The 24,857-nt window shown below is 40.8% G+C and overlaps 1 protein-coding gene across 12 annotated transcripts in view; it reads left to right on the plus strand.

Annotated features, from left to right (window-relative positions):
- ppp1r12a (protein phosphatase 1, regulatory subunit 12A) overlaps positions 1–24,857 on the plus strand; it is a 117,707-nt gene that overhangs the window by 17,862 nt on the left and 74,988 nt on the right. For all 12 annotated transcript variants that reach the window (XM_078417134.1, XM_078417133.1, XM_078417137.1 and 9 more), the window contains exon 2: positions 16,863–16,993. In XM_078417134.1, the coding sequence (XP_078273260.1) occupies positions 16,863–16,993 (131 nt within the window). The remainder of the gene's footprint in view (positions 1–16,862; positions 16,994–24,857) is intronic.

Here is a 24,857-nt window from a genome sequence, read left to right on the forward strand (position 1 = left end):
ACATTATTAATATCTGTGCAAGATTTAGTACTTTCTCGCAATCTAATTAAAAAAAATAGCCAAAGTACCAAGAGGCAATGCATCTCTCTAACTTGACATTCATAATGTAGTATTTGGCTCATTCCCACTTGGACGTCCTTGTTGTAGGATATCATGATCATTACATGCGTTGTCAGGTATGTTTCTGTACTTTTGGAAACTATGCATTCCAGTTAAATGAGAATTTTGAGTTTTTGTTCTTCTGGGATGGTTGGGTTTGTAAATAAGAAAATCATTTTAAAGTGATCTTGTACTTGCCTCACTTTAATATTCAACTCAACTGTCCTTGAGGGCAGTCACATTTCACCAATTCTGGATTCTTGTTTCTCTACAATGGTGCCCATATCTTTATTTATCAAGATCAAAAGATTTGCAATACCCTTTCCCTTCCAAACCAATCTCTGACCTCAGTTTTAATATCTGTTCTCAAGTCTCCATTTGTTTAAACACTTCTGGTAATGACTGCGTAAGGTAGTAAGTTGTTGTTCCCCAGTTGTAGCCAATCTAAAGATTTAGTTTAGTTTGGTTTAGAGATACAGCGTGGATACAGGCCTTTCGGCGCACTGAGTCTTCGCCGACCAGCGATTGCCCATACACCAGCACTATCCTACACAATAGGGACAATTTAGAATTTTACCAAAGCCAATTAGCCTTTACGTCTTTGAAATGTGGGATGAAAGCAGAGATCCCGGAGAAAACCCACATGGTCACGGCGAGAATGTACAAACTCCCTGGTCAAGATCAAACCCAGGTCTCCGGTTCTGTAAGCAACTCTTATCACTACGCCACTGTGCCATCCCATGTATGTGTTCTTCAATCTGCTAGTGTACAGAAAATGCAGGGGGGACACGATGGTGCATTGGTAGAGTTGCTGCCTTACAGCACCAGAGACCTGGGTTCGATCTTGACTACAGATGCTTGTCTGTACGGAGTTTGTACGCTCTCCCCATGACCTGAGTGGGTTATCTTCGGGATCTCCGGTTTCCTCCCACATTCTAAAGATGTACAGGTTTGTCGGTTAATTGGCTTGATATAATTGTTAATTATCCTTACTGTGTGTAGGATGGTGTTAATGTGCGGGGATCGCTGTATGGACCGGGCTCGGTGGGCCAAAGGGCCTATTTCCACGCTGTATCCCTAAATTACTGACATTTTTCACATTTATTTCTGAGATGCTTCTCATTGATTTTTGCAGTGGTGAATAGCATATTCATCTGTTAAATTCATCTTGCAATGGCTTTAATGGTGTATTGTTTTGTTCTGCTCGGATAATAAGCTGAACATTTTGTGCATCGTGGAGCAACATTGAATTTTGAAAGATTCTATTTTGATGATTGTGACCTGAGTTTTTGTATGGTCATTTTCTGGCAGGTTATTAACGTTGAATGTTGTCTATTTCAAGCTGCACAGATGCTGTCTGATCTGAATATTTCTGCTTCTGATTTCACATTTATAAACTGGTAGTGTTTTACTTTTCAGTTGATCATTTATCATGGCTTCAATAGACTATAGGTGCAGGAGTAGGCCATTTGGCCCTTCGAGCCAGCACTGCCATTCAATGTGATCATGGCTGATCATTCACAATCAGTACCCCGTTCCTGCCTTCTCCCCATACCCCCTGACTCCGCTATCTTTAAGAGCTCTATCTAGCTCTCTCTTGAAAGCATCCAGAGAATTGGCCTCCACTGCCTTCTGAGGCAGAGAATTCCACAGATTTACAACTCTCTGACTGAAAATGTTTTTCCTCATTCTAAATGGCATACGCCTTATTCTTAAACTGTGGCCCCTGGTTCTGGACACCCCCCAACATTGGGAACATGTTTCCTGCCTCTAATGTGTCCAATCCCTTAATAATCTTATGTTTCAATAAGATCCCCTCTCATCCTTCCAAATTCCAGTGTATACAAGCCTAGTCACTCCAGTCTTTCAACATACGACAGTCCCGCCATTCCGGGAATTAACCTAGTGAACCTATGCTGCACGCCCTCAATAGCAAGAATGTCCTTCCTCAAATTTGGAGACCAAAACTGCACACAGTACTCCAGGTGCAGTCTCACTTGGGCCCTGTACAACTGCAGAAGGGCCTCTTTGCTCCTATACTCAACTCCTCGTCATAGGAGTCATCTTGTCATACTCCTCCGCTTTCTTCACTGCCTGCTGTACCTGCATGCTAACTTTATGTGACTGATGAGCATGGACACCCAGATCTCTTTGTACTTCCCCATTTCCTAACTTGACACCATTCAGATAATAATCTGCCTTCCTGTTCTTTCCACCAAAGTGGATAACCTCACATTTATCCACATTAAACTGCATCTGCCATGCATCTGCCCACTAACACAACCTGTCCAAGTAATCGTGCATCATCATAGCATCCTCCTCACACCCAGCTTTGTGTCATCCGCAAATTTGCTAATGTTACTTTTAATCCCTTCATCTAAGTCATTAATGTATATTGTAAATCGCTGCTGTCCCAGCACGAGCATTGCGGTACCTCCCTAGTCACTGCCTGCCATTCTGAAAGGGACCCGTTCATCCCTACTCTTTATTTCCAGTGAATGTTTCAAAGCCAGTCTAGTTAGATTTTACCAAGTCTCCCATCTTGCATGGGCGTATGATCTTAAATTTTGCTATTTCCTAAATCACGCATGCATCCAATAATGCCCCCTTTAACTGTATCCTGCAGAAAGCTGTTATGTTGTGGCACTTTTCATCTTCCATTCTGAACAATAGTACATTATCCATTGTCCTAGATTTCCAGTGTGCAGGAAAAATCTACAGTGCTGGTTTACATGTCTGGAGAAAAGAAAAAGGTGATGTTTCGGGTTGAGACTTTTCAGACTGAGTTGGGAGAGAGGGAAACTAGGGCCACACCTCCATCCCCCATCAGGAAGGCCTTAAAGCCCTTTGTTTCCTCCTCGACCGCAGAACCAGCTAATTCCCCATATTCTGTACCTATGCATACCTCTAGTTTCTCTCACCCCTGACTTTCAATCTGAAGAAGAGTCTTGACCCAAAACATCACCTATTCCTTTTCTCCAGAGATGCTGCCTCACCCACTGAGTTACTCCATCATTTTGTGTCTTTGTCCTAGATTTCCTCTTGGGCTTAGAGCTACTATGTGTGGAGGCTAGCTTGAAGTGCAGCCCCCCTTTGGTACTCCCAGGGCTTGCATGGGGAGGCTGCCTGTGAGGGCTGGTCTCAGTGGAGTGGGTTCTCGATGCTGAGATGCAAGGCTCAAGGCCTGGCTATGTGCTGAGTGCAGGCCATTGCTGGCAACTGGAGATTGCTGCTCCATGAATTGATAGACTGCCTGGATCGTGTGGTCCCTCATAGTCTGGTGGAAGCTGTCATCTCTGTAATTATCTTTAATGAACATTCATGGGCCATATTCTTTCCCTGGTTTATCCTCTTGCCTTTAACATGTAAGACATCTTTCTTTAATCGTATTTGCCCATGGATTGTGCTCCTTCCTTGCTCTATTTAAAAAAATATTCCTCCCCATCTTCCACCCCTCTAATTCCTCCATTCAGTGGCGAGTTTTCTAGATTCCCATTGCCTTAAATTTTATAAGGAATCCTTGATGATATGACACTTTGTTAAATACTGTCTAAATGTCAAATTTCACTTTGGTATTTGGCACGTACGTTTTTGGACCAAGTCTTCGTCGAGCTCAGGAGTTGTGTGGTTTTACTGGAACCTAAATAGAGCAAGTCGTTGGTGAATAGGTCTCTAATTACTATAATATTGGCAGAGTTTAGTGCCTAAATGATTCCAGAATTTAAATCTCTGGCTGTGTATTCCATCTCTTGATAGCTGTGTCGTCTCTTGTCTTGGATTCAACAAAGTAGAACTAGTTTTTGGATCCTAACCAGTTGCTTTAATTCTGTAAATATGTTGGATGATCAATCCAACATGGTAGATGTATCTCAATGGAATATATAATGGAAGCATCTCCTGTGGTGTCCTTGTATATTATTGGATTTCCGCACCATTGTATAATTTGTGATGAACTCATTGGAAGAACTCAGATTTGCTGAAACTGTTAAGAAATAAGGAGATTTAAAAATTACGTATTCTCAACATGTGATGATCCTGATGGCAATGAATTTCGGAGCTGGATTGAAGGAATGTAGCTCAGTCTTGTGAATTGTCCCCCATTTTAAGATACTGCAAAAAACCTTTAATGTACACTAAATTAAATCTCCATACAAAATTATCACCCATTTCATAACTAAAGTTACTGCTTTGTCTAGTTCAATTGACTTTAGTCTTGTTGAAATAGGTGAAATTGTGAAGATTTTAATAGGTTGAACTTGGGATTTTGTTATGAAATATACTCCTTGCTTCCCATTCAGAATCTGAAGAAGGGTCTCGACCTGAAACGTCATCCAATTCTTCTCTCCAGAGATGCTGCCTGTCCCACTGAGTTACTCCAGCATTTTGTGTCTACCTTCCCATTCATTGCTATTTCTCACAAAATAGCAGTGTGTTAGTGCCACACCGATAAGAAGATCAACCACAATCTTATGGAATGGTGGAGCAGGCATGATATATTACAGTGGGAGATTTTGGCACTGATTTGTTTTGCCTTGATAAGAGTTGGTCAAAATAAAAATTTAATGAGCATTTGCTATAGGCGAAGCTTTGCATATCTCAATAGAAATCAATCCGCTGGAACAATATATTACTGCTCTAACTGCTTGTAGTTCTGTACAAATATTGTACTTTGAATGCTTGCGCATTACAGATGGGGAGCTAAATTTTTATACCACTAAATCCTTTAACCCACGTTGAATATAACTGCTTAATGTAGACTCAAGGAACTGCAGATGCTGGTTTGCAAAAAAAGACAGTGCTTGAGTAACTCTCAGTTTTCATTTGAGCTGGACAAAATTTGTTGGCTGGTCCCTCGAATCCTGAACACATTTACTGTTTCTTGGGAAACTATAGATGTTTCATCTTTCCACCCAACCCTTCGCATTCCCATGCTGACCTTTCTGCCCTCTGACTCTCCCATTGCCAGTGAGGCTAAATGAAAACTGGAGTTGCACCTCTTCCAATCTTGTCCATTACATTTGGTGCTTTTGATATGGCCTAGCCATAGTTAAAAGCATAGTCAAAGTGACCATTTTACCGAATACATGAGCTCTGACGCACCAAGGTTGCTGGATCTCGTGGATGCTGACCATTTTAACTCCCATTCTCGTACTGACCTTTCTGTCCTGGGCCGCCTCCATTGCCAGAGTGGAGATACACACAAACTGGAAGAACAGCACCTTATATTGTGCTTGGGTAGACTACAGCCCTATGTCAACCTTTCTGTTCCCTTCCACCCACTGTCCTTCCATCCTGTTTTACAATTCATTCTATCTTCCTTACCCTTCATCTGCATGTACAACTTGTACACTTTGTCGCCATTTCACCTCCAACCCTGGTTACTTTATGTCAATTCCCCCCCGCCCCTAAATCTGTCGGTTTATGCTCCACCCTTCCCCTTGCCTCTCTTTACCACCTTTCTTCCCTCTACTTCATCTATCTGAAGAAGGGTCCTGACCTGAAGCATCGTCTGTCCATTTACCTTCACAAATGCTGCCTGACCCTCTGGGTTCTCCAGCACATTGTGTTTTGCTCATCTTTTTAGCGTTTGGTTTAGTGTTTGTGATTTCTCCTCAGAGATAAGAAATAACGTATGATTCGGCAAGTAGTGTGAATCTTAGATCCTTTTGAAGTGTAGTTTTTGTGATGAAGTGCCTTGCCACAAATGAAAGACTTGTTTATCCACTGTAAATGGCAATTAACAATCAAAAACATTGATTGTGGTCTGCGGCTACACCTGGATTTGAATGACAAATTTTATTTTGTGCAGTGAAGGTTGCTGGCTCTATTGGCCAATTGTTGACTTTGGCTCTTCATTTCGCAGTTGATGTTGTTGGAGGCTCTGCACTTGTATCTATGAATTTGTACATCAGACCTCTGAATTATAGATCCAGTAACATAAACTGACAATCTTTGATTTATTTCATATGAGAAGCTTGGTGTGCAAGAATGGTTGTGTCATGTAGCACCACAAGTGACTGAGCTTTCTTGGAAGTCCTGGAAGATACACCTGCCCTTGTGGGTTTTTAGCAGATGGCAAGTGAAGAATAAACCTTGACCTCTTCCTTGCCAATCAGTTTGTTGCAAATGATCTGGTCTTAAAGTAATGGTCGGAGTGACTGCTGCTTCACGGTGGACAAAGCCCCTTTTCTCACGGAATGCACACCCTTAGACTATAGAGATACAGCGCGGAAACAGGTCCTTCAACTTACCAAGTCCACGACGACCAGTGATCACTCCATATGCCAACCTACATACACTAGAGACAAGGAGACTACATACACTATCCAGGACAAGGGACCACAGTTTAAGAATAAGGGGTAGGCCATTTAGAACGGAGATGAGGAAGAACTTTTTCAGTCAGAGAGTGGTGAAGGTGTGGAATTCTCTGCCTCAGAAGGCAGTGGAGGCCAGTTCGTTGGATGCTTTCAAGAGAGAGCTGGATAGAGCTCTTAAGGATAGCGGAGTGAGGGGGTATGGGGAGAAGGCAGGAACGGGGTACTGATTGAGAGTGATCAGCCATGATCGCATTGAATGGCGGTGCTGGCTCGAAGGGCTGAATGGCCTACTCCTGCACCTATTGTCTATTATAGAGACAATTTTACCACTTACCAAAGCCAATTAACGTACAAACCTGTATCTCTTTGGAGTGTGGGAGGAGACCAGAGCACCTGGACAAAAACCAAGTGGTCACAGGGAGAACTTAGAAATGCCGTACAGTCAGAACCTGTAGTCGGGTTCGAACCCGGGACTCTGCCACTGTAACACTACTTTTGAGCCACTCTGCAGTCCCAGTTGACTCCAAGTGTGCCAAACAGCACACAGTGGACTAGCTGAACAAGCTTAAAACCACTGAATAAGATTAAAGCTCTAGGTTCCTGCTACGTCATCTCCGTCATGCTTCTGAGATCCTCAACATCACAGAAGCCATTCTTTGGCCAATTCAATTTGCTCTTTGTGGTAATCAAGAAATGGTTGAACAAAAAGTGTTTGGAATTGGGCACAAAATGTGTAATACAGAAAATGTGCTCCAGAAATAGGTGTACTGCTAGAGTTCCATTAAAATACTGCTTTCTTCTCCAATGTGGAAAATTCCCATGTATGTCCTGCTCCTAAAGCACTCACACCCAATCTTGTAAATTATGACACAGCTGGTCCACTCCCAACTATGGATAATATCAACAATGCTGTCATGTAGGGTTTAGTCAAAACAAATAGCTCATGATGCTCAGTTTTGGTTTCACCAGGACTGTTTCACCAGATATCATTACAGCCTTAGTCCAAACATGATTGAAGAACTGAATTCCAGAGGCGAGGCAGGTTTAACTTCCCTAAATATTATGCCAGCATATGACTGAAACAAGACATAGCTCTGGTGAACTGGGTAAGAAAATGCTTCATTGGTTGACGTTGTATCCATCACAAAGGTAGGTACTTGAGGATGATTGTCCTCCACATTGACATCACCACAGAGGTTCCTCAGGCCAGTGTCCCAGGCCCTGCCATCTTCAGCTGCTTCAGCAATCTCCTTCCTTCCATCATAATGTCAGAAGCTTGGGCTAAGGTCCTTTGTTGTCGTGTGTATTGGAGTACAGTGAAAAACTTTGTTTGGAATGCTATCCAATCATATCAGAAACACCATACATAAATACAATCAAGTCAAACTAAAGTAGAATAAGTAAAGGGGAAGGTACAGATTGCAGAATGTAGTTGTCAGCATTGTAGTGCAATTGTGGTGCATCAGTTCCAAAGACAACTGATAATTGAACAAAAATAGTGAAGCAAAGTAGTGAAATAGTGATGTTGCTTACCTACGACTGATCTCTCGGTTATAAAGTGCAATGAACATGTTAAAAAAGAGTGAAAAGGACAAAAAATATCAAACTAAGTAGGCCTGACCTGCTGAGTTACTCCAGCATTTTGTGAATATATACCTTCGATTTGTACCAGCATCTGCAGTTATTTTCCTAAACTAAGTAGGCCAATAATCAAATAATTCCTCTCTGCAAATGTCAGAACATTAATTTTGCTTGCAATGGGTATATCAGAAGAGCTTAAGAATTCATCAGCAAATCTATTTAGCTACTTGGAGATGGTTGGCACCGTATCCAATGCTAGAATGCATGTGTCACTTTGCATTCTAAAATGGGTTACTTCAAACACTGGTTTGGTTCATTGTAATCAATTACTCCCATGACATTGAGCTAATTCTTGTGAACTTTGGGAACCTTGACTTAGTAAAGAGTACACATCCCGATGAGTATTTTTTCCTATTTTGGAATTGTTGATATAAAGTGCTGTGGATGAGTGAAACAACTGGAGGAAAAGAAGGAAAATGAAAGTTTTTTTTTTTTTCTGTGGCCAGCTGTTTAAAAACAACTATGTTCTGAATATTTGGTGAGCTTGCAAACTTGTGGTTGTAATTGATCAGTTTTCCAAATATAGACAAAAATGCTGGAGTAACTCAGCGGGACAGGCAGCATCTCTGGAGAGAAGGAATGGGTGACATTTCGGGTTGAGACCCTTCTTCAGACGGATCAATTTTCCAATTGCTTTCATGCTCATCTTTAGGAATTTGAATAGTCCATCACCATCATGCACACTGACTTTGTCCATTGTGCATCATCTGCAAAATACATTGTGGTAATATACCTAGCCTATTCTGACACTACTTTCGAAATACTATTTTTTTTCCACCCTGAATGGCATAGGAACACTGCCACTTCACATTCCCATCAACATTTCATGCCAGAGATAGACACCAAATGCTGGAGTAGCTCAGCGGGTCAAGCAGCAATTCTGGAGAAAACGGATAGGTGACATTTCGGGCTGGAATCCTTCAGACTGAATAAGGATACATCACCTATTCCTTTTCTGCAGAGATGCTGCTTGACCCGCTGAGTTACTCCAGCACTTTGTGTCTATCTTTGGAATAAACCAGCATCTGCAGTTCCTTCCTAGGCATTTCATGCCATCCTTTTATGAAATAATATTAACATTTATTATCGCTGTATCTAAATACTGAAATTCCCTGAGTTCCTGCGTTTTCAAGAGCAGCTAGAGATCGGTAATAAATAATTACAAAATATTTTTCTTGTGTTAAATTTCTTGCAGTGAAATTTTGGAATCCACTTGGCCAAGTTTACACTATGGTTCCCAGCATGCCCAATTTATCACTCTTGAAGTTAGTGAGATTTGAAATTTCTCCATCTTTGGATGAATACTGCTGCCATTTGATGGGTAGCCGCATGAAGCAAATGCGCCAAACTTAAAGTTCCTCATCAGCCTCATTTTTGTTGCCTTCATTTGCTGAAGCATGACAGATTATTGAAACGTGAAGTCAAATATGTAGCTGTTGCCTTGCATAAAATATTTTAACGACCCTGTCACTCAGTATTCACTGCTTAAACCTCATTCCCACACCCACTCAGGGGAGGCTTCAACTTTAATCAGAAGTTTGAAACATTTCAACTACATCAACTCTAAAATGAAGAGACAAGGAAAAGTCCATACTTTGGATTAAATTCTGAGATTAGTTGCAAAATGGAGTACAAGATCCTTGCTGGTTTCTGAATATTTCAACTTTAAAAAATAATATTTTGTGCACAAAGAAATAAAGTACTCTGTTCAAGTACTCTGTCCTTGATCACAGTACATCACTACTTCTGGGACTGAGGGGAAAATTGGGTCATAAGCAATTTCGATTCAACTAAGTATAACTACTGCAAGGGAACAGTAATCCCTAAGGAATGTCCCAACTAGTTTGTAACTTGTGTTTGGTTTTCAACTGTTGAGATTTGTCTTTTCCTCTACAGTTTAGTTCCAACGGAAGTGCATTGCTGTGTTGGTGGAGAAATTATTTTCTAATTATTTTGACCTAGTCTTTAAACAAAAGTTTTCGGAGTTGTATTGCTCACAACTCTCAAATAAAATGATCACAACAGCACAGGGAAATGTGCTTCAAAATCTGACCCTGTTTTAGTGAGACATTGTTAATGTTATTATAATTTGCCTTTTCCTTCCACTTGATCGTTTCTCTCTCATCATTTGTCCTCCCCCACCCCAAAAATCCTGCTGTCATCAGAAAGAGCTGATTCTACATTTTGACACCTTTTTAAAGGAAAATTTTAGGAAACTCTTCATTCTTAGTAGACAGGATTATTAAAAACACAAAGCCTTCGGTTCCTTCAAAGTGTAGTCAAATGTAAATTAACTTTTTATTTCAAAATTTATTCCTGATTCTTGGTATTTCTTGAAGTGTATGTTTTCAGGTTAAAAGCCAGATGTGGTTATAAACAATCTTTACATTGTGTACTCTTGCATTTGAACTGTATTCAGATACTAGTGAAGATAGTGTATATTTATTAACATTTGACAAAGGATGTAAACTGGTCATTTATTTTCCAAAACAACATAGCCTAAGGTTCAGATTTTCCTATTCACAAACCAATTCATTTTTTTAGTTGAACATTATTTGTGTGGGAGGTTTGGAGATGTGGGTTTTAGACAGGCTTCAGGCCATTATCCGACAGTTTATAGAAAATGTTGCCAATTCCATTTGCACTTTAAATTTGATAATATCTGGTTGTAATACCATTTATCTGCAAGTAAATCCCACATCGGGGTGTATTTATGATACATGGGAAGTGTACATCACATCTGGAAATAGCTGTCATTGGCTCAAGCTACATATTAATGAAAAAATATAAGCTAACCATTTAAAAAATTACCTATAAATGCACTGTCATCTTTACAGTATGAGCCTTTCAAAGGAGGGCATGTGATTAAATACAACCTTATCGATTTTGATAAATATTGCACTACACTTCTGTAAATAGTGAAATAATGTAAAATATGTACAATTGCCCAGTTCTACCAATTATTAATCCATGGTGTCCACATTACCCAAATATCTTTGGAGATATTCAATTAAAAAAAATTGAATCCTTTAAATCCTATTTGCTCACGTTTAAAGCTTGTTGGATTTTACCACACAGCATTTTCCACATTAGTACATGATCCATTATGACCAAGATAATTTTGTCTCGCCATGTTAAAACATACAGATTCTTTTGGACAGATTTATTTTTGCTTTATAGGGGTTCACAAAGAGCAGCAGCTGATTATGCTGAGAATCCTTTAAACAAATTCCATCACTTGCTCGAACAGTTTGGAAGAGGATTTTTGCCTTGTTGAACTGTTTTGAAGCTTGTTTATTTTTAAATTTCATATTAAAGATTTAGAATTTAGGCTGGTTTGCATTCACCTGAAATCCTACCTCAATCTAATGTTGCCAGACTGCATCTTGTTTGATCTCTTTCACTGAAACCTTTTTCAAGCCTTTGTTTTGGGTTTGAATATTCTCACCCACTCCTTGTTGACCTTCCTAGTTTCACCTGTAAATCTGAGGTCTCACTTTCAATTAAAGATAATTATCTGAAGATAGACACAAAATGCTGGAGCAACTCAGCAGGTCAGACAGCATCTCTGGAGAAAAGGAATAGGTGATGTTTCGAATCGTGACCCTTCTTCAGACTGAGAGTCAGGGGAGAGGGAAACTAGAGATGTGAAAAGGACTCTAGAACAAATCACAGCCGATTTCCAGAGGAGTGGGAATCATTTCCCTCTCTCCTGATTCTGTCTGAAGAATGGTCTGGACCCGAAATGTCACCTGTTGCAATTCTCCGGAGATTTCTGCCTGACCAGGTGAGATAGACAATAGAAGCAGGAGTAGGCCATTTGGCCCTTCGAGCCAGCACTGCCATTCACTGTGATCATGGCTGATCATCCACAATCAGTTTCCCGTTCCTGCCTTCTCCCCATATCCCTTGACTGCTATTATTAAGAGCTCTATCTAAATCTCTCTTGAAAGCATCCAGGGAATTGGCCTCTCTCTACTGCCTTCTGAGGCAGAGAGTTACTCTGGCATTTTTTTGTCTATCTTCGATGTAAACCAGCATCTGCAATTCCTTCCTACACAAATAGATATCTGGAATAGACTGGTTGTCTTCTGAGGAGAGGTTGGCTGGTCTAGCTTTGTATATGCTGGAATAAAGAGCGAGAGATGAAGATAGAAGATAAATGATCCAGAGGGGTCTTGACAAGATGGATGTGGAGAACTTTGTGGTAGAATCGAGAACTTACGAGTCATTGTTTAAAAATAAGGCTTGCCACAGAAGAAAATGGCGTTATTGAAGGAATTTGCAGGTCACAACTGGTTACGTTGAAAAAATCGCGTTATGAATTTGAAAAGAGTAGTGAAATCAGTTTCAGAAAGTTATAATTTCCTTTAAAAATGGCAATGCTTGTAATTCTAATAATCGATTTGTAATAGAAATGTTCATACTTCAGTCAGTATGTACTTGAGGTCTGCTCTAACTTCTGAAATTTGGGAACGCAATTTTCAGTTGTTGCTCAGTTCACAAATTTACTGATGGGTGAGTAGTGTAGTAGCACCAACATGAATGTATTTAAATACATTGGAAAATATTTAAAAATTTGGATGTAGAACTTGAAATACCATTGCAGTTTGACAAAGCCAAATAGCTTGGTATATTTGCCTTAATGAAATAGACAAGTTAGCAATGTGTGCAATTGATGGAAGAATGGAGCACAGTGCATTTGGTATTCCCAACAAAAGCAGGTGTGAGAGAGCTGCAATCTCCAATCATATCTCCAGGTTAAACATTTCCTCTGCTTGTTTCTGTCCTACTGCTCTTCAAAGCCACTCTTCACATTACTCAGTTTTCTCCTAAATGTTTTTGATTACCGTGTTTCCAAAGTGAGGTTCAAATATCCATGTCTTGACAACATTTTAATTTGGTTAACCAAAAACCATCTTTACTTCTTCTAGCTGTGAATTCTGCTGTGCCTCTTTACATTCCACTGTGTTTTTGAATGGAGCATACATAGTAACATAATCATACTCTTGTTTATTTTAACTTGATTAAATGTATTTAAAAATCAAAAGAATAAAAGTATTAGATGTTTCTTACATTAACAGCCATGGTTTACAAAATCATTGTATAAGAACATGGAACAGAGTATTTGCAACCTATTCTAACTGTATGCAGTAGTATGCCAATTACTCAAAAATTACAGGCAGATGACTTGTAAATTCAGCTAAAACGTGCTTTGAAAAAATTATTATTGGTAAGTACCAGTAACAGAGATTTGTTAAATTTAAGAAATGGTTCATTTCGGAAAGCCACCTGGAGAAAATAACTAAGTGGCATTTTAATTTAGGCTTCACAGCGAACTACATAACTGTTACAGCTTTGTTTACAGTTCAGCCACACTAAGAACAAATTTGTGAGATTGAAACTCATTTTTAATTACTTTGGAGATGCGAGGAGTTCAAGTTAAAGTTGCCTTTCCCCTGATATTTCTGTTGTCAAAGCTGGTCAAGGGCTGAAAGTATAATTTGAAGCTATGCATTGTGTTCCAGGAAAGGTTGGAAGACTTGTATGTTGCTTGATCTTGTCTGCAGACAGTTCTCAGTTTCTTAGTGTGGAAAGCTTGAAAAATAATTTCTCAGGGGAACATCTTGAATTGAATGAAATTGAAATGTATTAGCCAAATATGTATACATACAAGGAATTTGCCTTGTTTCTTTGCTCACAAGTAACAACATGATATACAGTAGACGATTAAAAATAAAACATTATAATTTAAATGTGAAGAATGAAATAAAATACCAGAGCAAAAGGAGGCTACAGACTTTTGGCTGTTGAGTAGAGCTACTGTTCGTAGGGAAAAAAGCTGTTTTGATGTCTGGCTGTGGTGCTTTGACAGTCCAGAGTCGCCTTCCAGAGAGAAGTGCTTCAAAGAGTTTGTGGCCAGGGTGAGAGGGGTCAGAGATGATCTTAACCACTCTCTTCCTGGTCCTTGCAGTTGGGGAGAAGGTTGCAGCCAACAACCTTCTCGGCTGATCGAACGATGCGCTGCAGACTCCGGATGTCATGCTTGGTGGCTGAGCTAAACCAGACCATGATGGAGAAGGTGAGGACAGACTCTATGATGGCAGTATAAAACTGGACCATCATTGCCTGTTGCAGTTTGTTTTCTCAGCTGCCACAGGAAGTACATCCACTGTTGGGCCTTTTTGACTGTGGAGTCGATGGTAGCCTCCCATTTACGGTCCCTGGAGATGATGGTTCCAAGGAACTTAAATGACTCCACAGATGTGACTGGTGTTGTTGATGCTGAGTGGGAGGAGGGGAGGGGGACCTATCCTAAAGTCTACAATCAATTCCACCGAATTATGAGCATTGAGCTCCAGGTTGTTGCGATGGCACCAGGACGCCAGTTGTGTCACTTCCTGCCTGTAGGCAGATTCCTCCCCATCCTGGATCAATCCAATCAGGGTTGTGTTGCCCGCAAACTTGAGAAGCTTGACACAGCAGTCTGGAGACGCAGTCCTAGGTGTAGAGAGAGTAAAGGAGGGGAGAGTACGCATCCTTGCGGTGCTCCTATGCTAAGGGTCTGCAGATCCGAGATGTGCTTTCCCAGCCTCACGTGCTGCTTCCTGTCAGAAAGTTGATGATCCAATATGACAGAGGGGTTCAGGAACAGTCAACTGAGAGAGTTTGGAGTGTAGTAGCTCTGGCACAATGGTGTTGAATGCAGAGCTAAAATCCACAAACAAAATCCTTGCACAGGTCCCCTGGCGGTCTAGGTGCTGGAGGATGAAGTGCAGGCCTAGGTTGACTGTGTCATCCACTGATCTATTTGCCCGGTATGCAAACTGCAGGGGGTCGAGCATGGGGTTTGTGATATTTTTCAGGTGGACTAGCACGTCTTTCAAGGGTCTTCTTGATTACAGAGGTCAGTGCAACAGGCCTTTAGTCATTAAGACCAGTGATCCTTGGGTTTTTGGCGTAGGGGAACAATAGTGGAGACTTTGAAGCAGGCAGGGACGGTGCAGGTTTGCAGGGACCGATTAAAAATGTCTGTGTAGACTGGTGCCAGTTGTTCGGCACAGAGCTTGATCTTTGCTTCTGCTCTTGGGGTTGACAAATCCCTGGGAAACAGAATAGGAGACCACCATTTCAATAGACAATAGGTGCAGGAGTAGGCCATTCGACCCTTCGAGCCAGCACCGCCATTCAATGTGATCATGGCTGATCATACACAATCAGTACCCCGTTTCTGCCTTTTCCCCATACCCCCTGACTCCGCTATCATTAAGAGCTCTAGCTCTTTCTTGAAAGCATCCAGAAAATTGACCTCCACTTCCTTCTGAGGCCTTCTAAGACGATGGTTACTTCTCCGACCTCTGTCCGCTTGTCGGCTTTCCTTCCCGCTACCTCTCCCTCTGCTTATCCAACTCCCTACCTCTCTCAATCAACTTTTTGGTCTCCCACCTTCTGCCTGTTTTCCCTCCCTCTCTGCCCACCTGTTGGTGATCCTCAGTCCCTATCTGTTTGCCTTTGTTACCGTACTAAAGTGTGACAGTGGCATCTGTTCTAATAGTAAAATGAGCACTAAATATTTACATTTTGACCATTTCAAACGTTTTGAGTGTTGAATATAGTCTTGCTCCCTTTTTTCTATTGCAGAGAAATAGACCGATTCACAAAACGTTGCAATACAAATCTCATTCCACTCACTAGATTGAGTTTTTTTTTTGTAGGATGCGTCATGGCAGTACTTTTTCCTCAAATGGTTTGGCAAAACCTTTTCTCTGAAGAGTATTTGTGCAAGTTGTGTGATAATGACCATTAACTGTTTTGAATATCCTTAAAATCCTGACTACTGTTTCGTAAAGATTATTTGTGTTGTGTGAAGTCATTAACTAAAATATGAATTGAGATAATTAATACATTCTTCAATTATCCACTGCCTAATATTTGTGGTTTATTAACTGTGAACAAACCTAGTTGGGAATATAATTTTTCATTATTGTAGTGTTTTATCTCATTTTAACATGTATTTTGAGGGGAATGGAGAAATATTTTAGATTTTTTTGTAAACAGTTGCTGAATTATTTGGTTCCAATGACCACCAAGTCCAAAAGAAAATACTGACCCATGAGCAATTCTGACGAAGGCTCGACATTTGAAATCTACTATATTTCCTCAGAGGTTGAAATGTGCCTTGTGAATTTGAAACATTTTATCTTATTTTTCAGCTTTCAAAACAAATTTACAAGTAAAGGCACAAAGTGCTGGAGTAACTCAGTGGGTCAGGTAACATCTCGGGAGAGCATGGATAGGTGCCGTTTTGGGTTATGACCTTTCAGACCCCACCCAAAAGGACATCTAGCCATGTTCTCCAAAGATACTGCCTGACCCACTGAATTACTCTAGCACTTTGTCTTATTTTGTAAATAAGCATCTTGTGGTTCTATGTGTCTAAACATTTACAAAGCTTTGATCATTTGTTCATTACTGTTGCTTCTCCATTTGGAAATATGGGTTAAAGTTGGAAGTCGGAATGTGAAAAACTAGGGCTGCAAATCGGAGATTGACTGGTATTTTAAAATTAAAATGCATGATCTGACTCCTGGATTCAAAATATTGGCAAGTAAACTAAAAATACTGAGGGAATGCAGTTTCTCTACCAAGACCACAGTTACCAAACTACGGCCATGTTTACTTAGATCGTGAAGAGTATGCGATGGTGTTTAAGAGAGAGTATTTCTATAAGTTGGTGTGCTTAAATTTGTTTGACTTTGCCATCTATGGTAAATATTGAGACAGTTTTTTTCATATCTTTCGTAGGCATGTATAGATGATAATTTGGATATGGTGAAATTCCTAGTGGAACACTCTGCAAACATTAACCAGCCAGATAATGAAGGTTGGATACCACTACACGCAGCTGCCTCTTGTGGATATACCGATATAGCAATGTAAGTACTGGCCATTCCTGCTTTAAACTTGCTTCACATTTTAAAAAAATGTCATGGTATTATAAAAATCAGAGGTAAGCCTTGTACCAAATGTGGAAACGATTATAAAATGTGATGGGAGTTTCACAGATTTGATTATGGAACATTGATTTTGAATGAGCATAAAGCACAAGGTTCAAATATGCTGGAGATCCAGGTTCGATATCGACCTCGGGTGCTGTCTGTGTGGAATTGGCACGTTCTCCCTGTGGACCCCGCCCCTCCCCCCGGAAGTCCCCCTGAAAATGTAGCGCCTAGGCCATGTGAGGCGCTGATCTCAACCTCATCAGGACTTTCATGCTGATTCGAGGGTCCAATTTGCCCCCTGTGGCCGAGACTCTGGAACCCCGGCCCGGATCCGTTCCCGCAGCTGACTTCCGGGGCTGGTTTCTAGCCCCTCGCTGGCCTTGGCAGACCGTTTTGGAATCCTCTTGGAGGCCATGACCTCTGTTGCTCCAGCAAAACGGATAATCCGGACAGGCTCTGGAACTATGTGCTGGAAAATCAGTGGGACCTGTACACCAGGTGCAATGAAATTCCTTGTTCATGTGAAGCTCACAGAGAACAAAGTATATATAATGTAATAATAAATACAACAATAAATACAATTGAGGAACAGCAGAATGGTTCAAAGAAGTAATCAATCGGAAGTTTGCAAAGCCAAACCAAAGTGCAAAAATGGAATAACCAAATGAGATAAAGTTAAGTGTAAGAATACAAGGCAACATCTTGCTGAAAGGGAAGTAAAGGAGGTGATTAGTTCAGGAGTCCTTGTAATGGGGAAGAAGCTATTCTTAGAACTGAACGTTCAGAGTTTCAAGCTCCTACATCATCTCCCAGATGGTGGAAGAGTGAAAAGGGTGGCAAGCATCCTTGGCAATACTTAAAGGCTTCCTGCTGCATTGTGAAGATTGACTGGATAGAAGGAAGTGATGTGCCTGTGAAGGACTGGGCTGTTTTCCCATCTCTTCTGAAGGTTCAGACGGTCAAGATCAGAGCAGTTGCCAAATCAGGCCTAAATGCATCCTGTCAGATTACTTTCCATCCTCTAGAAATAGGAGAGCATCCTCGAGGACATGCTGAATCTTAAATGCCGAAGAAAGTAAATAAACTGATGTGCTTTCATGATCACTATTAAGGGACTAAGTTAGGTTGCTGGTGATATGGATGCCTTGGAAGTTAATGCTGTCAATTATCTCTATAACAGCTCCATTGATGAGGACAGGGTTGTGTTCACAATCCGATTCCTCAGATCAAAAAATTAATTTATATTACTGTACAACACAGTTCTAGATAACTCATTAGGTCAGGCAGCATCTCTGGAGACATGGATAGGCGAAGAAGAATCTTGTCTTGAAACGTCGTCTGTCCATATCCTCCACTGATGCTACTTGACCCCGCTGAGTTACTGCAGTACTTTGTGTTTTGCACATGATTCCAGCATCTGCTGTTCCTTGTCTCTCTTTCGTATTACTGATGTCAAACTGTTCTTTGTTGGTTGGTTGTTCTGACACCATGGCACAAAGTTCCCAATCTCTTTCTTGCACTTGCTGAGATCCTTCAGAATCTTGTTTATTCCAATCGTCCCTTCTCAGTCTTGTCTCCAGCAGACATAAGTCTATCCAGTGAACCATTTCTCAGAAGACAACTCGTCCATTCCAGATATTCAACCTTTACTAAATGTTTCCAATGCATTACATTAAGTAGGGACACCATTATTGTACACCGACCAGCTCATGAATTCATTTCCAGCAGACTTTGCAGAACTCTTTAAATTAAGAATCAGCTGTGCTGTTCACTTAACGAGCTGATAAAAGTACTCTCCCAGGGATAGGTTGCAAATGGAATTCAGATACCATAATTTCAAGGGGTTTGTAACTTGACCCAGTATGATTGCTTATTAATTATTTCCCTAATTGCATAAAGGGATGCTGTTGGTAGAACCTAATTTTCTATATTCAGTAGCCATTACTTGTATCAAATAATTGGCCATATCATTTAATTTCTGGGATCTGGGCGTCGTCAACATAGTTAACGTTGTTTGCCCATCCCTGATTTATCTTGATAAGATGCTGGCCTGGAAGCTCCGAAGTCCTTCTGGTGAATGTGCTCCCACACTGAGGGAGTTTCAGGATTTTGCCCTGTACCAACACTGGAACAGTGATACATATCTATGGCAGGAGGGAGGGTGTATGACCTTGCAAACAGCATGCTACCAGGTTGCTGAAACCCCATTCCTCAATGGATGAGGCCACACGTTTCATTGATGGTATTGGAGTCGACTAGGCGAGTAATGCGGTTGGATTTAAAAAAAAAAGTTTAGTATATTGTCACGGATACCTGGATACAATGGAAAGCTTTTGTTTGTGTGCTATCTAATCAAATAAATGACTATGCATGAATACAATCAAGCCATCCACAGTGCACAAATAAAGGGTACACCATTTAGTACAAGATATAACAGTGAAGTCTGATAAAGAATGCTATATATTGAAGCTGCAGTGCTCTGTGGTGAAGGCAATGAATATGTGGAGGATGGTGTATCTGCAAGGTGGGCAATTTTATCCTAGATATTAGTGAGCCCGCAAGTATTGCTGGAGGTATGCATCCAGAGAAGTGCTGACCTGTGTCGTTGTAGGTAGAGGATTGACTGGTACGAAGGGAAAGGGTCATTAATTGCAGGATGCTCAGCCTTTCATCTTTTTTGCGGCTAGTCCAGTTGAGTTTCTGGTCAATGGTGACCAGAGGCATTGATTAATTCATTGGTGTATAAACATAGTCTTAAGATTTGTGCAACTTAGCATGTTTCCTTCCAAACACAAGAAAATGTTAACAACTTATTTGCATTTTACTAGCATGGTCTGAAGAAGTGCAGCCGATTTTGCTAATAAGACTCGTTATGAAGAGATTATTGAAGAACATTCCTGAAATTTCCCGTGGAAAACTCAATGTGAAGTCGTTGGGTAGGCTATAAATAGTGGCTGCTTTGGGAAGTGTCTGAGATGTATGGTGAACAAAATCCCGTCAGCCGGAATATTGATTACAATTTTGAACTCCTGTGGGATTCTTCTGACTTCATTTCCTTTTATAGGCTGGTATGTGTTGGCTACTCAGCGCTTAATGCTTGCTTGCACTTTTACAAGATCACTGAAATTTATTTTCTCAAACTTGATGAAAGTGAATTTCATTTGCCTTGTAATTTTGCATATAATTGCATTAGTTATGGAACTAGTGAATTCCAGTTTAAGTTGGGTTTGAGAGCCACTTAAATTTCTACGACACCTTGAGTCAGTGTTCATTTAATGAGAAGCAGAAACACCTGATGGAAATCCCATTACAAGGACTGAGTGTATCATTTGGTTCAATGGAATAAGTCACCATTTAAGTCTTATCAAATGACTCCACAGTTAGCTTCCTGAGGGAAAGGTAGACACAAAATGCTGGAGTAACTCAGCGGCTCAGGCAGCATCTCTGGAAAGAAGGAATGGGTGACATTTCGGGTCGAGACCCTTCTGAGGGAAATGTATGTTCTGCATATCACTTCAAGGACTGAGTGTAATTTGGACTCGTGGTCTGAACTTTAGCATGGATATGAATGATAAATGTAAGGGAAGCATAAAATGGTAGCGTAAGATTTAGACTTTAGATTTAGAGATACTGCACTGAAACAGGTCCTTTGGCTCACCAAGTTCACGCCGACCAGCAATCACCCCGTACATCAGCATTATCCTACACACTAAGGACAATTTACAATTTTCTGGAAGCCAATTAACCTACAAAACCTGTACTCTTTGGAGTGTGGAAGGAAACCAGAGCACCCGGAAAAACCCCACACAGTCACAGGGAGAAAGTACAAACTCCGTACAGATAGCACACATAGTCAGTCTCTGGCGCTGTAAGGCAACAACTCTACTGCTGCACCACTGTGCCACCATTAGTTGGAAGAAGGCTGAGAATTTGAGCAGCTGCCGGAGGTAACCAAATTGATGAGAGAAGTGAATTAATTTGAAAGCTTAGAAAGATTCCTTTCGGAATGGCAGGCAGTGACCAGTGGGGTACCGCAAGGTTCGGTGCTGGTACCCCAGCTATTTACGATATACATTAATGACTTGGATGAAGGGATTAAAAGTACCATTAGCAAATTTGCAGATGATACTAAGCTGGGGGGTAGTGTGAATTGTGAGGAAGATGCAATAAGGCTGCAGGGTGACTTGGACAGGTTGTGTGAGTGGGCGGATACAGGGCAGATGCAGTTTAATGTAGATAAGTGTGAGGTTATTCACTTTGGAAGTAAGAATAGAAAGGCAGATTATTATCTGAATGGTGTCAAGTTAGGAAGAGGGGATGTTCAACGAGATCTGGGTGTCCTAGTGCATCAGTCACTGAAAGGAAGCATGCAGGTACAGCAGGCAGTGAAGAAAACCAATGGAATGTTGGCCTTCATAACAAGAGGAGTTGAGTATAGGAGCAAAGAGGTCCTTCTACAGTTGTACCGGGCCCTGGTGAGACCGCACCTGGAGTACTGTGTGCAGTTTTGGTCCCCAAATTTGAGGAAGGATATTCTTGCTATTGAGGGCGTGCAGCGTAGGTTCACTAGGTTAATTCCCGGAATGGCGGGACTGTCGTATGTTGAAAGGCTGGAGCAATTAGGCTTGTATACACTGGAATTTAGAAGGATGAGGGGGGATCTTATTGAAACATATAAGATAATTAGGGGATTGGACAAATTAGAGGCAGGAAACTTGTTCCCAATGTTGGGGGAGTCCAGAACAAGGGGCCACAGTTTAAGAATAAGGGGTAGGCCATTTAGAACGGAGATGAGGAAGAACTTTTTCAGTCAGAGAGTGGTGAAGGTGTGGAATTCTCTGCCTCAGAAGGCAGTGGAGGCGTTCGTTGGATGCTTTCAAGAGAGAGCTGGATAGAGCTCTTAAGGATAGTGGAGTGAGGGGGTATGGGGAGAAGGCAGGAACGGGATACTGATTGAGAGTGATCAGCCATGATCGCATTGAATGGCGGTGCTGGCTCGAAGGGCTGAATGGCCTACTCCTGCACCTATTGCCTATTGTCTAAGATGGTGGAGATAGAGAATTACAAGAAATCTACAAAATTGAACAAAAATCATTCTAGCTGATCTGAAGGTGTGCCTCCATGCACTCAAGATATGTGGTATGTCATAATGGACAAATAAAGACAAGGCACTTTATGATGAAGTGTCAGGCACAAGTTGATTATTATGGCTTTTGGACATTCTTGAGAATCTATTAGTCAATTCGGAATGTAATGTTTTGTTTCCTCACACGTATGGCTGCTAAATTCAGCTAGATTGGTATGATTTGCTGTAAGGCAGCAATCCTAGGCAATCCTAGGTAAAGGCAAAAGATTTCAATGTTTAACTTGTAGATGGATTGATTTCGTGGTGAGCCTGGAAAGGATTAAGCTTGTTGTTCTCTTTTAGTTTTGCGAATAGAATAAGTTGCAATCGTGCCCATTGGCAAGATCCACGTTATTGACAACATGGATCTATCTGGCCAATGGAGCAGATTGCAATATGTTTTCTGTGTAGCAGGTGAAGCAGGACTGGAGAGGTTTGTGATAATCATCTGATTGTCTTTCTTTGCTATATAGTAGGGGAAATCTTGCTCAAAGATGTGCCTTTTCTTGTTTTAAAAGAGCAGAAACATTTTAAAAGCAGGAATTATTTGAAGGGTGGGAGCCATGGCTTGTAAGTAGTCTGGATAGGTTGCACACATCATATATGTAGTAATGTTTTGGTGGATATTGTGGGATAAATAATGGTGACGTGGGAAGAATTTCTGTGTTGTAAATAGTGACGTAGAATTATTTTAATATTTTTTGTGTGAAAGGCGGTTTGTGTGAAAGATTTCACCCTGGAAATGAAATAGAGAGAGGAAGTAGTTGAGACAGGTACAATAGCAACGTTTAAAATATGGTTATTCCACAAGGTAGGAATTGTCCGATTCACCTCAATGAAGGCATTAGACTTTGTCTATGGAACTGATGAGGTACACGAGATACAATGCTGCGAGCTCTATTCTGTACTTTGTTTTTTCCCCGTTGCTCTATCTTTTGCACTTGAGTTTGAAGTGATTGTATTTACTTATACTTTATCTGGTTAGATCACATCAGATATAGCAGATCAAGCAAAGCTTTTCACTGTACATGTGACAATAAACCTAAACATTTGGGAAGGTAGTGTTGAGGCCAAGGCAGAATCCTCCATGATCTTAACTGCAGAGCTGGCTCAAAGGGCCAGCTGGTCTGCTGTTTGTTCTGCTGTAGTGCACAAATGCATCACCTTAACACACAAGACCACAGAACAGTAAAGACCTAAACCATTGGCCCACCATGTCTGTTTGTACAAGAACCATATCCTTGCATGTTCATATGTCATCCAAATACCTCTTAAATGTCAATATTGTGTCTATTTTTTCCACAACCCCTGGCAGCACGTTCTAGGCACCCACCACTTTGTGTATTTAAAACTTGCCCTGCATCTCTCCTTTAAATTTTGCCTTGTCATCATTTCTTTGCTGTGGGGGGGAGGGGGGAGAAGAAGATACTGATTGCCAACCCTATCTATGCTTCTCATGATTTAATAAAACTATATTGGGTTGCCCCTCAGTCTCCAACGCTACAGAGAAAAGGAACCAGGTTTGTCCAACCTCCTTATGGCTAATATTTCTCGAATTCAGGCAATAGCCCGGTTAATCGCTTCTGCTCCTCGACGCCTCGATATCCTTCCTGTAATGGGCGAACAAACATGCGCTCAATAACTGCCTAACCAAAGTGTTCTACACCTATAACATAACTTTCTGACACTTTTATTCGATGCCCAATGGATGAAGGCAGACATGCAATATGCTTTCTAGACCACCATGTCTCATTGTGTTGCCACTTTCAGAGAGCAGTGGACTTGGATCCCAAGATCTCTCTACACATAAATGGCCTTAAGGTCCGACTATATACTTTCCCCTTACATTTGCCCTTCCTTCTTACAACAGCTTAAACTCCATCTGCCCTTATCTGTAACTGATCTATATCTTGCTATATTTTTTGAGAACCTTATTTACTCTCCACAACTCTGCCAATTTTTGTATTGTCTGCACAATTACTAATCAGGCCATCTACATTTTTGTCATAGTTATTTTTATATATATATATATATATATATATATATATATATATATATATATAACTTCAGGATTACTGTTCAGCAGCTGCAGGCTCTTGCAGACTGTTTCCTAATGTTGTATTTAAATGACCAGTGGTCTACATTAATGGCTCTGCTCGGAGTTAGCAACATAAACCTGATGCGTGATATGTATTTGGAGCAAACTAGATTCCTTAAAAGTGCTATCTTTTCTGCATGTTTCATGCTGCCTGTGATGTAATGAAGAGTGGACTAACTCTGAAAATGACAACCATAATAGGTCTTTGGTTGTTCTAACTTGGAACTAAGCCAGCTCACAACCTTTTAAGCATTGGCAGAATTATTTTTTAACCCAGGGAACCTCTCTTGACTTAGGACAGATGCTTACAGACTCAAGAAATTATTTTGGCCGACAAAATAACGTTACTAAGGTTTTAATGTTTTAATCGCACTCCTTAAATAGATGACAGCTAGTTATATTGAAAGTATGAGGTCACAGAGCACTATCAATTGGGGGAAACTGATACTAAAAGCCAAATGTTCAGCATCGTCTCAGCAGATCGGGCAGCATCTGTGGAAGGGGAACATCTAAATGGCCACCAGCCCTGAAGTATTCAGTGCATTTACTTACGCTGCCAAAGTATTTCAACAGCT

Source organism: Rhinoraja longicauda, chromosome 20 (genome assembly GCF_053455715.1).
Source record: "Rhinoraja longicauda isolate Sanriku21f chromosome 20, sRhiLon1.1, whole genome shotgun sequence".
NCBI lineage: Eukaryota > Metazoa > Chordata > Chondrichthyes > Rajiformes > Arhynchobatidae > Rhinoraja > Rhinoraja longicauda.